We start from the raw sequence: 14,525 nt of genomic DNA on the forward strand, positions 1-14,525 counted from the left end.
AGAAAACCCAGAAAGTCCTCCATGAGCTCCTGCAAAGTCCATGTATATGTATAAAGTAATAGCAGTGTTGTGGGATGATCAGCTGTGAATGACTTTGCTATCATCAGCAATACAATGATCCAAGACAACTCTGAAGGACTTATGATGAAAAATGTTATCCATATGTACCAAAAGAACAAATTGTGCCTGAATACAGATAGAAACATACTTTTTTTAAACTTCGTTTTTCTTGAAGTTTTTTTGAGGGGAGCGAATCTATATGATTTTTATATTTATATGATTATATGATTGCTTTCACAATGTCACTTTTATAGAAATGTTTAGTATAATTTCACATGTGCCTTTTTGATGGGGGATGAGGGGAGGGAGTTTTAAAGTTTTGAAAACAAATGTAAAAAATTGTTTTACATGTAACTGGGGGGGAGTAATAAAAATATTAAATTTAACCAAAAGACAAATGGGGGTGAGGAATGTTCTCCTCTGTCTTTGTAAATAGGTTCTTAGCCTGCTTCTTAAACTATAATCTTGGGGTGGATATCACTGCATAGTGATTGATTCTGTGTCAATAACCCCAGAGAAGGACAAAGGTTTTTGGAATGAAGAACTTTCTCGAAAAGGGACCCACATGTGCAAAAATGTTCATGGCAACCCTTTTTGTAGTGGCAAGAAACTGGAACTGAGTGGATGCCCCTCAGCTGGAGAATGGCTGAATAATGGTATGTGAATGTTATGGAATATTATTGTTCTATATTATGTTTTATATATATATATATTATAATATTATGGACTATTATTGTTCTAAAAGATATGATCAGCAGGATGATTTCAGAGAAGCTTGGAGAGACTTACAAGAACTGGTCTAAGTGAAATGAGCAGAACCAGGAGATCATTGTACATCGTAACAACAAGACTATACAACATCAATTCTAACAGATGTGACTCTTCTTAAAATGAGATATTTCAGACCAGTTCCAATGATCTTGTGATGGAGAGAGCCATCTACACCCAGAGAGAGGACTGTGGGAACTGAATGTGGTTCACAATATAGCATTTTCACTTCTTTTGTTGTTGTTTGCTTTAATTTTATTTTTTTCTCATTTTTTCCTTTTTGATCTGATTCTTCTTGTGCAGCAAGATAATTGTATAAATACGGGTGCCTATATAGGATTTTCATATATTTTTTACCATGTTTAACAACAACAAAAAGAACTTTCCCCAAAGGGCCATCATAAAAAAGAAGGGCTGGAGACAAACTGAAACTGGGTTCAGAGAAAGGATTTTTGAGAACCTGGAGACACTACAAGCTACAAGCAGGCTCCTGCTCTTGGGGTGGATGCTCTTGAATGGAAGACTTCAAGCCCTTTGCCCCTTAAAGCCGAAAAGATACAGGGTGGGCCTTCATAAATCCAGCCTCCTTGCCCCAATTAGCAGGAACCCATAATTTTCCACCACTTTTGAGTTCATAAAACTAAGCTTCTCCTTCTAGTTAAGGCTTCCCCTTCCTTCAGAGCCAAAGTCCCCTGTCTCTTCCAGAAATCACCAGAGGCCAGTCAGCCTCTTTCTCTAGGTCTGAATCTTACACTTGACCCTCCTGTTTTTTCTCTTTCATGGCTCCAGGTAGCACTTAACCAACCATTGACCTCCCTGTGTGAAGCTGAACAGGAGCCATTCCCTCTCTGGGCTCATTTCTCCAGCCTCGTTGGGCTCAAAAATCCCTCAGAATTAATATTCTATTTTCTAAGAACCCTGATGTTTTATAATAGGTAACATTTATGAAGCACTTTATAAACATTAAATAATTTGAATTGATTTTCTAAGGCCCCATTGAGTACTAATAATCTTTGCTCTGGGATAGAAATTCTGGATCTGCCACTTATAACCTGCATAACATGAGGCACTTAATCAGGCCTCAGTTTCCACATTTATTAAAATAAAAGAACTGGATTAACTTCCCAGCTCTAAGGTCCCTTCCAGTTCTAACTGAAGCTTGAGAGTTACCCTATGCTCCAGACTATAAGCACAGAATGTCAGCTCTGACAACCCATTTCTCTATGGTCTCTCTCCTTGCCTGATACAGTGCCTGAAACAGCTAGCATTTAATAACTTGCCTTTTTTAAAGCTTTATAAGAATGCTAAGTGTTTTGTGTTATTCCATTTGTTCTCCACAACAGCACTGGGAAAGAGGTGCTATTATTATGACCATTTTCCAAATAAACTAAAGGTGAGGGGGGAAGTGTCAGCAAGTATTTGGGGTAGGACCCTAATCTGGGTCTTTCTGGGTTCTAGCCTGAAGGCCTCTTAACATTAAAAGAAAGATATACCTTAGGCTTAGGGCCCCATGTCTCCTATTAAAACTCAAGTAAACCTAGGAAAGGTCACACCCAAAGCCTTTGCCGGTCATTGATACACTCAATTCCACTCAATTCCACAAACATTTATTATAAGTACTTACTATGCTCCGAAGCCTGTCCTCAGAGCGGGGGATACAAAGATGACAAATGACCCAGCCCCTGCCCTCAAGGGGCTTACAGTCTACTAGGGGTGATAAGGTACATACACAGAGAAGTCCTTCACGAGATAAGGGGAGACAGGAGCAAAGGAGTGTGGGAAAGTTTAAGAAGCAAAAAGTTGGAATAGAGGATCCAAGAGGGCTTCATGGAGGAAGTGGCACCTAAGCTGAGCCTCAAACTTTACCCAGAAGAAATAAAGAGGAAATATGTTCCAGGAGCTCCCAAGGACAATCTGCATGAATTCTTGGGGGTAGGTACAGGACAAGACCGGGAGGGCAATACAGACTGGCCCCAGTGCTCAGTGCATTTAGGAAATACCACCAAGAGAAGGTGCAACCAAATTGTGGACCCCTTGAATTTGCAAAATCAGTGGTTCACATTTTATCCTGAAGATGATGGGCAGCCACTGATAGTTTTTCAGCAAGGGAGCAAGCATCCTGATCAGAGCTATACTTAACATTAATCTGGAAGCTATCTGATTGGTGTTTGGAGAGGGGTGAGACGAGAAGCAGGGGAAACCAATTAGGGTCTATCACAGCAACTCTGGTCAAGCTAGTGAGGGTCTGCACTAGGTCAGAGGCCAGGTAGGGCGAGGAGAAAAATGAGAATGGATTTAAGATGCAGGAATAGGAGGGAAAGTAGAATCAGCAGGAGCTGACAAGTGTTTGGATGGGAGAAAGGGGAGTAGGGAGAGGGAGTGAGGGGTCTAGGATGATTCCAAGGTTGCAAACCTGGATGTCCGGGAGAGCAGTGGTGCCGTTAATAGGAAAAGGGAAGTTGGGAAGCAGGGCAGACTTGGGAGAAATAATAACTCACATATAGAGCAACTCACGATTCTTTAGTGCTTTTAGGTTTTTCAAAGCACTTTCCTTAGGACAGGTCTGTGAGGTAGGTAGTGCAAGTATTACTCTCCCCGCTTTTCAGAGGATGAGTTCAGTATGGGACACACTGAGCTTGAAATGGTGTAAAAGCCAAATGCATGTGCCCAGGAGGGCTAGCATGAGCTCAGGGCAGAGAGCTAAGAGACGCCTCCCATGGAGATGATTCCTGAAAAAGCCATGAGAGTGAATATGTCAGATAGGGGAGGGTGTGAAGAGTGAGGGGGAGGAGAAGGGAGGAAGAAGGAGGGGAAATAGGGAAGGAGAGAGAGGGAGAGGAGGGAGGAAGAGAGGAAGAAAGAGAGAGGGGGGAGGAGGGAATGAAAGAGGGAGAGAGAAGGAAAGAGGGAGGGAGGAAGAGAGAAAGAGAGAGAGAGAGAGAGGGGGGGGGGGAGAGGGAGGAACGGGGATGGGAGAGAGACAAAGAGAAGGAAAGAGGAGAAAGAAGAAAAAGAGGGCCAGAGACACTCAAAACGAGGCAGCAGGAAGATGAAAGGGCCAAATGTTCACTGAAATGGCCTAAAGCACCCCTTGATGCTTGTAGCTTCTGGGAGCTCTCCTTGTCAATAATACCTTAGCACCTTGGAATGGATGGGAGGCAGGGCCCAGATGGGGGTGAGGGGTCCTGAAAAGGGGGTGGGAGGGACCCCAGACAAAGGCGCTTTGTGCCGGGAGGTCCCTGGGCCAGAGACAGTTCACAGTGCGGGGGGCCACAGCTGAGGCAATGCAGGCAGAAGCAGGGGCGATGTGCTCTGGGGGAAGGAGAAGGAACAACCCCTTTTCTTTTGGGGAGGAACATCTTGAGCCAAAGTTTCCTGCAGTTTGGGGGGTTTTCTAACTGCAGGGTAGAAACAGGGATTGGCTACGACACTGCTGGCCAGCATTCACACAGGGCTCTTCTTTCAGCCTGTAGCAGGAGGGTCTCTGTCTGCAAAAGAAGCAAAGAAGTGAGCATTTTAATGCCAGCCCGTGAAATGAGAGAGAAAGGGAGTCCCTTTCCAGCCACTATTATAACCCACGTAGAGATTCAGCCTTTCCAAAGTCCTCTTCTCATATCTCAGCTGAATTTCATAACCAACCTCCTCTCCCTCTCCCCTTGTCCCCCATCCCCACCAAACTTTAAGATCCCAGGGGTCAGGGACATGGAATCACAGAATGTTACAGCCCTTTGACATCATCTGGCCCAATTCCTTCATTTTTTGGATTAGGAAGTTAGCACCCAAATAGGAGAGGACTTGCCCACAGTCATATATCTAAGAATTGGAAAAGCCAAATTCAAACTGAGGTCTTTTGACTCTGGGTCCCATATATCCAGTGCAATCCTGTGGGATTAGAAAGTCTTCAGGAAGCATATGAATGACCAGTTCATAAGAATTCAGTCAACATTTATTAAGCAGCTACTCTGTCCAGGGTCCTGAACGAGTTATTAAAAATACAAAGAAAGGCATAAAGGCCCCTGCTTTCAAGGAACTTACAATGGGTTTAGGGATACCCCAAAATGTTGGGGTTCCAGGAAAGGTGTTGCCAGGTATCCTAAAAGAATTCACAGGCTCAAAACATTAAAATTGGAGTAAGTATGGAGATCAATAGACACAGTAGCCCCATCCAGAGGAAGACTTTGGTGAGATGAGGTTTTATGAATGGCTGAACCATTCAGCCTTTTCTTCCTGGAGGGGTTGGGGTACATCCAGAGGAGGTGTTGGCAAGGGCACAGACAACCACTAAAAGTGAGAAGATAACCTAGGGCCAACCTGTTTTTCAAGACTATAATGGCCAGTGAGTCTAGGAATTCCTAGAGTTCTCAGAAAGAATATGTAATGTTGGCTAGTTGGTCGATGATAACAATCAGGTTGGAAAGGATATGTTTATGTTCTGAGTGTCCAACCCAGCGAATGAACATTACCATTCTTTTCCCCAAATATCAGGGAACATTCTCCCCAAATCCTAGCTTTTATCTCCTTAAAGGGGTACGGGTAGTGGTTGAAACAACAGTGTTATAAACAGGAGTACTTAGGTGGCCAAGTGTGGATGTGCCAGAGTGTTTAGACATAGTGAGGATGACTGGTGGAGGGAGTTTCTGGTTGAGGTATCCTCTTGATAGGGCCATTAGAAATATCAACGTGAAAGAGGAGATTCATCTTACAGAGAAAAGTACAGATGGTGCCTGAGGTCAGGTTCTGTAATTGCTTCCTGGTTAGGTCTCCCTAAGGGTCAATATAATTGCAAGACATTATACCAATGGGGACATCAGTTTTCAGGATATCAGGGAGAAGTCTCTAGGCCGGGAAGGGGGCAAAGCAGAAGTATCGTGGGTGAATTTGCTGGAATAATTTTGGAATGGGGATGCCACAAATTATCTCTATAGATGGACCATAGGCATAGGTACAGTGAGAGTTTGACCCATCAGGAGAGCCAGTACAGTGGCTGAGGTGAAATTATGACACTTGTGACAGGGGCTACATTCATTTGCTCTGACTGTACTTGTGGTAAAAGTTAATGTCCTGGTTGCTAGTATGAATAGAGTGATATCCAGGGTCAAGACAGTGACATTTGGAAATGGATCTTTGCAAATAGAGCATCAGGTTATAGATGTGGGTTGCCTTGACAGTGCTGATGGTGTATGTACCTAGCAATCCTGGATGTTCCCACTGCCTACAGAGTTTCCTAACCTCCCCAAAGAATTATCCTGCCAGTGATAAAAGCCCATGAAGTAGGGTATAGAGTACTTGGAGCAAAACCTTCATCCTTGGAATATGTGGTTAAAGGGGCAGAGAAAATGGTTTAAAAAGTATGGGATGGAGAAAATGGAAAGTAAGAGCAAAAAAGGCAAAGAGGAGGAAGAGGGGGACAGAAAAGTTTACTCTACATTTCTAGTGTTACCAGGGCTCTTGCAGAATATTAGTTTCAGGTTTTCTATGGGTTCACATGAATAGCCAGGAAGGTCTAGAGGAGAAAAGGTAACAGGAATAGCATGTTTTTTTCTGGAAACATGAGTCCAGCTGAGAAGGCCTTTGAGTTTACCAGCAGTTGAAGTGATGGAAATGACCCAGGACAGTCCTTTCCACTTTGTGCCCAGAGGATCCGTGCCTTGAGCCTTCCAAGATTTCAAGTATCCCATGTCCCCTGAATTTATTGGGGTGACGGTCTGGGTATGAACATCTGCCAATTCTGGGAGATATTCATTCACACATTCAGAAAGGACCTTCTGAACTATCCCAGATTGTGTGGCAAACTGAGTGATCAAACTTTCCGAAGCTACAAGACTGTCAGAGGTTCAGAAAGACCTCTCATCTAAAAATTCAAAGGGGATGAATTTAGTGTTCTCTCCAGTGTGATGTGAACCCCAAGTAGATCTATCAAGAGGGTGTCTCCAGGCACAACTTCATAAGGAATCGCTTGAGAATATGAGTCATTTTCTCCATCTTCTCTGAATATTGATACCAGGAAGAATGGAAATAATAATTAGTTTTAAGTGCCTCAGCCAATTTGGGTTATTTATCATTCTGTCACTCTGTAAAAAGCCAGGCTGGCCAAAACAAGGCAAAATTTCCTTTATCAAAAATGTTAAAACCTCCTAAGCTTTTTTAGTCTTACAAGAAAAGGTTTCCTCCCAACAAACCCAGAAGTAATTTGAAACCCCTCCATGGGGGTATAAGTGTAAAGTCTTCTCTGTTAGTTTTTTCCTGGATAGGTGAACAGGTATTAAAAGAAAGGGGGGGTTATGGCACCTTCAAGGATTCACCTGGGCACAAATTGGGTGGGCTTGTGCAAACAAGCCTAATGGTGTCTCCTAGTTTATGACCAGTGGAAAAAGGCTTCACAAGGGCCTGGTGGGTGTTCTTTCTCAAGTGAGTAGCTTGATGTAGACCAAAGCTTGATGTAGTCAAAGAGAAGCTTCCATTGACTTGCCTCTGGGGTTAGAAACTGGCTTGAGAGTTTCTGAAACTACCTGGAGGGAGAAAGAATATATCCCCAACTTCTTAGCAAGGGCTTGCTCTTGAGGGCTATAGAAAAGTGTTTAAGAGTCAGGGATTTGGGGAAATATTGATGCCATGGTTAAGGGCAAATGTGCAGCAGCTCAGATGGCTGAGTCTGAAAGCCTGTTACTCCTGGTCTGGAGTGAAGCCCCCTTTTGGTGTGTTTTGCAAAATATAATAGAAATCTCTCTAGATTCATGGACACCTTGCATGCTTAATAGGGGAATATTTAGCTGTCAAAGTCTCTTTTTTCCCATATATTCCATGAGCATATAAAAAAGACATTAACAGCTCTGAAATTTTGCATCATGTGGTATTCCCCATTCAGTTTTTTTAAACTAGGAGGCTGGAAATGTTACAGAGAGACTGGCATTTTTCAGTCAAGGGTATTTGAAATCAGTACAAATGTTAACACTCAGTCCTTTCCCCAATTCTAAAGCTATGGTGAGGGCAATGAGTTCAGCCCTCCAAGGAGAGGTCCCAGGAAGAAGTGGTTTAGCCTCTTAGGTGTTATTAAGGCTAACCACAGAGGAGTCCACTTTCCTTTCTTTTTCCACAAACTGGACCCATCAGTAAATCATTCATCATCTGGGTTATCAAAGGGAATGTCCTCAAGTCAAGCAGCTAGAGGAGATGAAATCTAAAGTTTCTTCCTTACTATGAATATTATAACCTGACAGTGTGATGATTGAATTGAGAGTGTGATAGATCCCAAGAATTAAATCGGCAGTGACCTGATATTTAGAAAGCCTTCCGCTGGCCAGCCACTGATGGCCTTTAGCTTCCAAAATGCCCTCAACCAGGAGCTCCAAAGGTTGGCCAAGAATGAGTTTAGAGATTTCTCAATTAAATAGGGCACAGCAGTCACAGCTCTGAGACGGGAGTTACAAGAGAGGCCACAGAATCAAGATGTTTAGAAAAGTAAGCTAGAGACCGCTAGAGACTCTCTAGAGAGTTAGAACTCCCAAGAAAGTCTTGACCCCGCCATTCTTCAACGTACAGAATGAAAGGTAGGGCTAAATTAGGTAGGGCTAATGCAGGGCCAGAAGTAAATTTAGTTTTCAAAGTCTTAAAAGCCTTGATCTGGGCAGATCTCCAGTCTAGGGAGGGGGGAATATGTCAGGGACTGGAATAGAATTATAAAGAGGTTTTGCAATAACCCCAAAGTTGAGTATCCAGATACAAAATCCAGCCATCCCTAGAAAAGTACCCAGCTGTCTCTTTGTGGCTGCTTCAGGAAGTGACAAGTTAGCTTGTGTTCTTTCTGCTGTGAATGACTGAGAGGTGGGGGTCAGTTCATGGCCCAGATAGACAGGTGATGTGTGCCGTAGATAAGTATACCCAACCACCCCAGGAGCCTAGAAAATAAAGAGCTTGTACGGCAGCCAGAGAAGCCTCCCAGCTTGGCCTGCAGATTTTTTAAAATGTTATCTACATACTGGATCAGACTGCTTCAGTCTTTTTCTAGTGCCTGACCAAATAGATGGGGGACTGGCCATATCAGTTGGTGGGGGTTGAGTTCCCCCAGAAGTGTCCACTCAAAAGCAAAATGAAATTGTGAATCTTTATGGAGTAGGATGCAAAAGAAGTCATCTTTAAGTTCTAAAGTGGAAAACCCTTGGGTATCCCCTGGAATCTAGCATGAGGATAGCCCTATTGGATAGAGCAGAAATAATGGCCTCATTAACAGCTCCAGATTTTGCACCATGTGATATTCCTCATTCAGTTTTTTTTGTTTAAGTGGGAGCTGTAAATATTACAGGGAGACTGGCATTTTTCAATCAAGGGTAGTGATCCCCTTCTGGCCTCCCATTGGGTATCATTGGGTTCAGTGAGAGTTAGGAATCCAGAAGGGAGGGCAGTATGCCTGGGGCAGCATGAATGGCTTGCCCTGGGCTTCCAGAGGAGTCCACTTCCTCCCAAATTTCAGATAGGATATGGGAGGGCCTGAAGAGAGGTACAAAAAGTGCTCCCAGAGTTCTGAGAAAGAAGAGCTGGCTCCCCAGCGTCACCATCAGGTCATTCCCCAAATAAGAGGAGGTGGAAGAAGGGACAAGAAATAAGTGTTTAAATAACTGGTCCCCAGACTGACAGGGAAGAGAGATAGTCTCAAAATTTCCTAAATTTCCCTTCAAACCCCATTACCCAATAGGGTGAGGGGCAGGTAGGGCCCGAATATTGAGGCAGGACAGAGTAAGTGGCTCCTGTACGGAAAAAGAAAATCTTAGCTGCCAAATACAAAATTACTCTGGGTTCAGAAATAGGGATGGAGTTAGGGGGAGCTTGGCCAAAGCCCAAGCCCTATCATTCCTAGTCCTGAGGAGATTAGAAGGCAGGGAAATGGAAGAAAGTGGCTGAACCCCTCTGTGGGCAATTCCTCTTCCAATGCCCTTCTTGCTGCACACAGGATACAGGACTGGGGCTTCTTTTAAGAACAGTTTCAAGATCAATGTCCCTGTTCATGGCACGAAGCACAAATCTCCCCACGTGGGGCCCCTCTGAGTGGCCCCAAATCTGAGCCTAGCCTTAGCCCTATGGTCCTGCTCCTGCAGTTTTTCAAAAACTCCAAAAGCTGTCTCCAAAAGCTGGGCCTGGGAAGTCTGAGGACCCAAAACTAACTTCTGCAGCTTCTTCTGAATGTTTGGGGCAGACTGACTAATAAAATGCATGCTGAGGACAGTGGCCCCTTCTTTTAGAAAGGTCCAAGCTGATATATTTGAGATGCTCTACAAATCTCCCTTGAAAAAGGGTGGGATTTTCCTCAGTTCCCTGGGTAACATCCTTAAGCTTCTCATAATTAAATTTGATTCTTAATTCCCTTCTTCACATCTTCAATGAGGCAAATCAGCATTGGCCCCTTCTTTCTCTGTTTCTGCTGCTCTCTTACTAATCCTATCCAGGGTCTGCAACTGGGACAGCATTAACCTCTAGGGGTTATCTACCTGAGGAGGATCACCCAATCATCACCACCAAATTTCCTGGCCTAAATCCTTAATTCTTTTCCTCTTTATTGTGCAGCAGGAGGAGAAAATTATATTAGCATCTCCTCAGATAAGATAAAAATTGATTGGAAATGGCTTTAAATCCCTCAGTAAACTTGATGAGGTCTTCAGAGTAATGACCAAGTTTTCTCTTCATTTGAGAAAGGTCTGTCATTGAGAAAGGGACATGTAAATTGATTGATTATTCCACCCTAAGAGTCTGCTACTTCTCTCAGTGGGCAGAGTTTAGGAGGGGTGTCTGGATCAGGGCATAGAGAAAGGAGAAAATGGATCCTACTCCTTGTATGGGAAGTACTGAAAAGTGAGAGTCAGGAAGTTATAGAATTCAACTAAAGAGGTAAAAGATCTGGAAGAACAGTGAGAAGGGGATAGAGGAACTGAGGAAATATTTCTGGACATTGAGACCCGATCCTCATAAAGGAGAGGTCCCAAGAGAAAGTTCTGGGCCCCCTGTTAGGAACTACATAAAGGGATGGTGGAGAGGGAAAGGTGGAGATCATGGCCTTGGAGGCGTAGAGAGGAGAAGGTCATTTAGGTCAATCTCAATCTCCATCTGCAATTCCTCTCTGCTCAATTTAACCAGCAATATTCTGCATCACTAACTGAATGTGGGGAGGTTGCATAATTATGATTTATTATCAGTAAATGTTTGACTTGTATACCTACTTTATATACCTATATACCCAGGATCATGTAAAAATTTCTCAGGCAAAAAGGGGTAACAAGTGGAAAAGGTTTAAGAAGCCCTGGCCTAGAGCATCCCAGTGGTGAAGCATCTTCTTCAAAGTCAGACACTGAGAGGAGTGATTATTTTTCTGTTATATTTCTGTTACATATCCATTATTAATATCGGGGTTGAGTTTTTCCTTTTTATTTCTTCATTTAAAGTTCTGTGGTCAATCTCTGAAGAATATTTAGGATAGATGAAATTGCCAGGAATTCTCCTCATGCAGAGAATCTAATCTAGATGAATATTAGCCCTAAAAAAGCATTAAACTCAACACCCTTGAAACTCTCCATCCCTTCCCTTACATGATTCAACCTGAGTAGTTTGAATGAAGATCAATTCTTTTATCTGAAGTGCAGAAGACTATTGAGTTTCATGATCAAATCATTTTCTCAAACAGAGGGGCTAAGGACTTTTTAGCCCATACACACCTTAGAAAGAGTCCATTCACCCATTAATCATCAATCAATCTGGGCTGATGTTCACTTGTCAGGGGCAACCCACTTTTCCAAAGGTATTTAAGCATTTGATGATCTCCATGATTATTGTCTTTGTTATCTTATGCCTTTAAACAGTTTCCCAAAAGGGGACCCCAAGTTTCTCCAGACTGCCCAAGAGGTCCATAACACACACAAAAAGTGAAGAAACCCCGATTTAGACAATCTGGAAACATTTGCTTAGCTATTTGGTAATTTAAATGTGGAGGGAGGGGAATATGAGAGGACAGTTATATAGTGAAGTGAATAAAGTACAGGTCCTGGAATCAGGAAGCTCCATCTTCATGAGTTCAAAACTGGTCTCAGACACTTACTGTGACCATGGACAAGTCACTTAACCCTATTTGCCTCAGCTTTCTCATCTATATATACAGACAGAAATAGAAAATCATTATCTTTGCCAAGAAAACACAAAATGGCATCACAAAGAGTCAGACATGACTGAACAACTTTGGGTCAGATCTTTGCCCAGTGACAACTAAAATGATGCATTACTGGGGAAAAGAATAGATTCTATCCACCTTGACATTCCTGCCATAAATGAAACCAGAAGACGAAAGGAATGGAAGAATTGTTCATTTATCTCCTTGGAGGAGTAAAAAAAAAAAAAGTCAAAGGGAGGTGAACAAGTTGCCTTGATCATGTGTTCATGGCCAATAAGAAACATTTGCCATTTCGTGGGATACTTGGATAGCTTATGTTACAATATTCTAGATAAGTATTTGCAAAAAGACTACTGTAAATGTAGTTATAACTTGCAAACCAACATCTGGGGCAGAAGACCAGGAGGCAAAGAATTTTATGAAGAACTGAATGATACCCTTGAAATTAAATCAACATAGACTTGAATACACAGTGGCTTTAAAGGCAAGATGGACAAAGGGTAAGACTGAAAAATATATTGCTCATGGCTCAGGAACAAGAAAGAAAAAAGGCTAAAGGCTTGTAGAAGCCTCTTGACAAGTGGGAATATATCTTCAAGAAGAGAGTTAGAAGAGAAGACACTGGATATGATAAGGACCAAGTAACATTACAAAAAAATGAAACTGGTCAGGAAATGGTCACCATTGTAAGAATCATTTAGCTGTCTGCATACAGACTGCTAACTTGTTAGAACCAAGACAAAAATCAATTTAAAAATTAGAAGAAAGATAAAAATGAGAAAATGATAGCACTTCAACAAGTCATTGAAATGCTTTGAAAAATGGGAAATGGATAAAAGAACAGACATCAATGCAGATTACCATCATTTACTAAGGATTTTTAATCAATGCAAATCAAATGCTACAATGAAGAGACCAAAAGACTCTTGAAACCACCTCAGCCAATAAAACTAAGGAGGTTTGGCAGACAAGGAACAATACTGTTTAAAATGTAAACTCACAAAATCTAGAGAAAAGTAGTAGAAGATTATGGGCAATATTGCTTCTTAAAACACTGATAAGCAGTGGAAGGAGGAAAAGAAGCCTACATTAAATTCAGCAGCAGATCCAACTGAGCCAGATCTGCCTTTCCTTGCCAACAATTTTTAAAAAGCAGCTTCATCATAAACATGCATTTGTTCAGTCATTCCAGTTTTATCTGACTCTTTCTGACTCCATTTGGAATTTTTTGGCAAAGATCCTGTAGTGATTGGGCATTCCCTTCTCCAGCTCATTTTACAGATGAGCAAACTGAGACAAACAGGATTAAGTGATTTGCCTAAGATCACATAGCTAGTAAATGTTAAGGGGCAGGTCAATTCTCCGAGAGGCTTCCCAGCTATGGAGGCAACCTTTGCTGACACAGGTGTTGTGGACTGGGAATGAGATAAATTGGGGGCAGAGGGAAGAGAAGAGAGGTCAGACAATGCAACAGCCTCTCAAAGAGGTCAGAGAACAGCAACTGCCTCTCAGTCTCCTTGTATCATCCTCTCACAAGAGTAGATCCATTCTGGGTTGGATCTCCAGCAGCCACTGTCAGATGGTTTCCGTGTATTCCAACAAGTAAGTATCTGAGGCTGGATTTGAACTTAGGAAAAGGACTCTTTCTGACTCTATTGTACAACCTAGCTGGCCAAATGTACATAATACAGCCAAATAAATTTCCTACATTAGCCATGCCCCAAATCCCTCTGCCTTTTAACTTTATCACTTTTCTGGCAGAAAGGTGACTGGCCTATTTCATCTTCAGTTCTCTGGTCTTGTGGTTTATTATTGCATTGATCAGAGTTCTAAAGCTTTTGAAAGCTGTTTTTCTCTATTATGTTGTCATTATTCTCTTAGCTCTATTCACTTTGATCTATATTAGTTCACAGAGATCTTCCCAGTTTCTTCTGAAATCATACATTTCATCATTTCTTACAGCACTCTAACATCCCTATATGAAAATTATATATTCTATAATTTGCTTAATCATTTCCCAGTAAGAAGATAACTCCCTAATCTCCAACTTTTGGTTACTATGAAAAGAGTTGCTGTAAATATTTTCGAATATATAGGTTCTTTTCTTCTTTCATTTAATCTTTTTGGGATATGGGCCTAGCACAAAGATAAGAGAATACCAGATCTCATTGCACTTATTGACCATAAGTTGATTATAATATATTTGATTCTACAGAGCAAAATTTGACTACCACTCACACATCAAAATCCAACTAGATTACTTGAAAGGTGTAGGAATAATTTTGATAACTCTGACTACAGATACCAAAGGAAGTATAAAACAGAGACATAGACTCTCTAAAGGTATTTTTTAATGTGAAGGAAAATGTCTGCCAGACAGTCCGTATTGAAGAGAGATTCCCTGTATATTTCTGTTTATGGATAACCTCATTTTAATTTCATCAAATTCCAAAACACTACAGAGCTTTTTAAATGAGACTCATCTCTCAAGTGTTTTGCCTAACTATCTACAAAGGAAAAACCAAATGGGTGAATGATTGTCCTAACTGTG

At 41.9% G+C, this 14,525-nt stretch overlaps 1 protein-coding gene across 2 annotated transcripts in view; it reads right to left on the reverse strand.

Moving 5' to 3' along the window:
* Positions 1-3,778: 3,778 nt before the first annotated feature.
* C6H4orf48 (chromosome 6 C4orf48 homolog) overlaps positions 3,779-14,525 on the reverse strand; it is a 33,341-nt gene continuing 22,594 nt past the window's right edge. For both annotated transcript variants that reach the window (XM_031941413.1, XM_031941414.1), the window contains one exon: positions 3,779-4,316. In XM_031941413.1, coding sequence (XP_031797273.1) covers positions 4,251-4,316 — 66 coding nt within the window. In that variant the 3' untranslated portion in view covers positions 3,779-4,250. The remainder of the gene's footprint in view (positions 4,317-14,525) is intronic.

The sequence above is a fragment of the Sarcophilus harrisii genome, chromosome 6 (assembly GCF_902635505.1).
Source record: "Sarcophilus harrisii chromosome 6, mSarHar1.11, whole genome shotgun sequence".
NCBI lineage: Eukaryota > Metazoa > Chordata > Mammalia > Dasyuromorphia > Dasyuridae > Sarcophilus > Sarcophilus harrisii.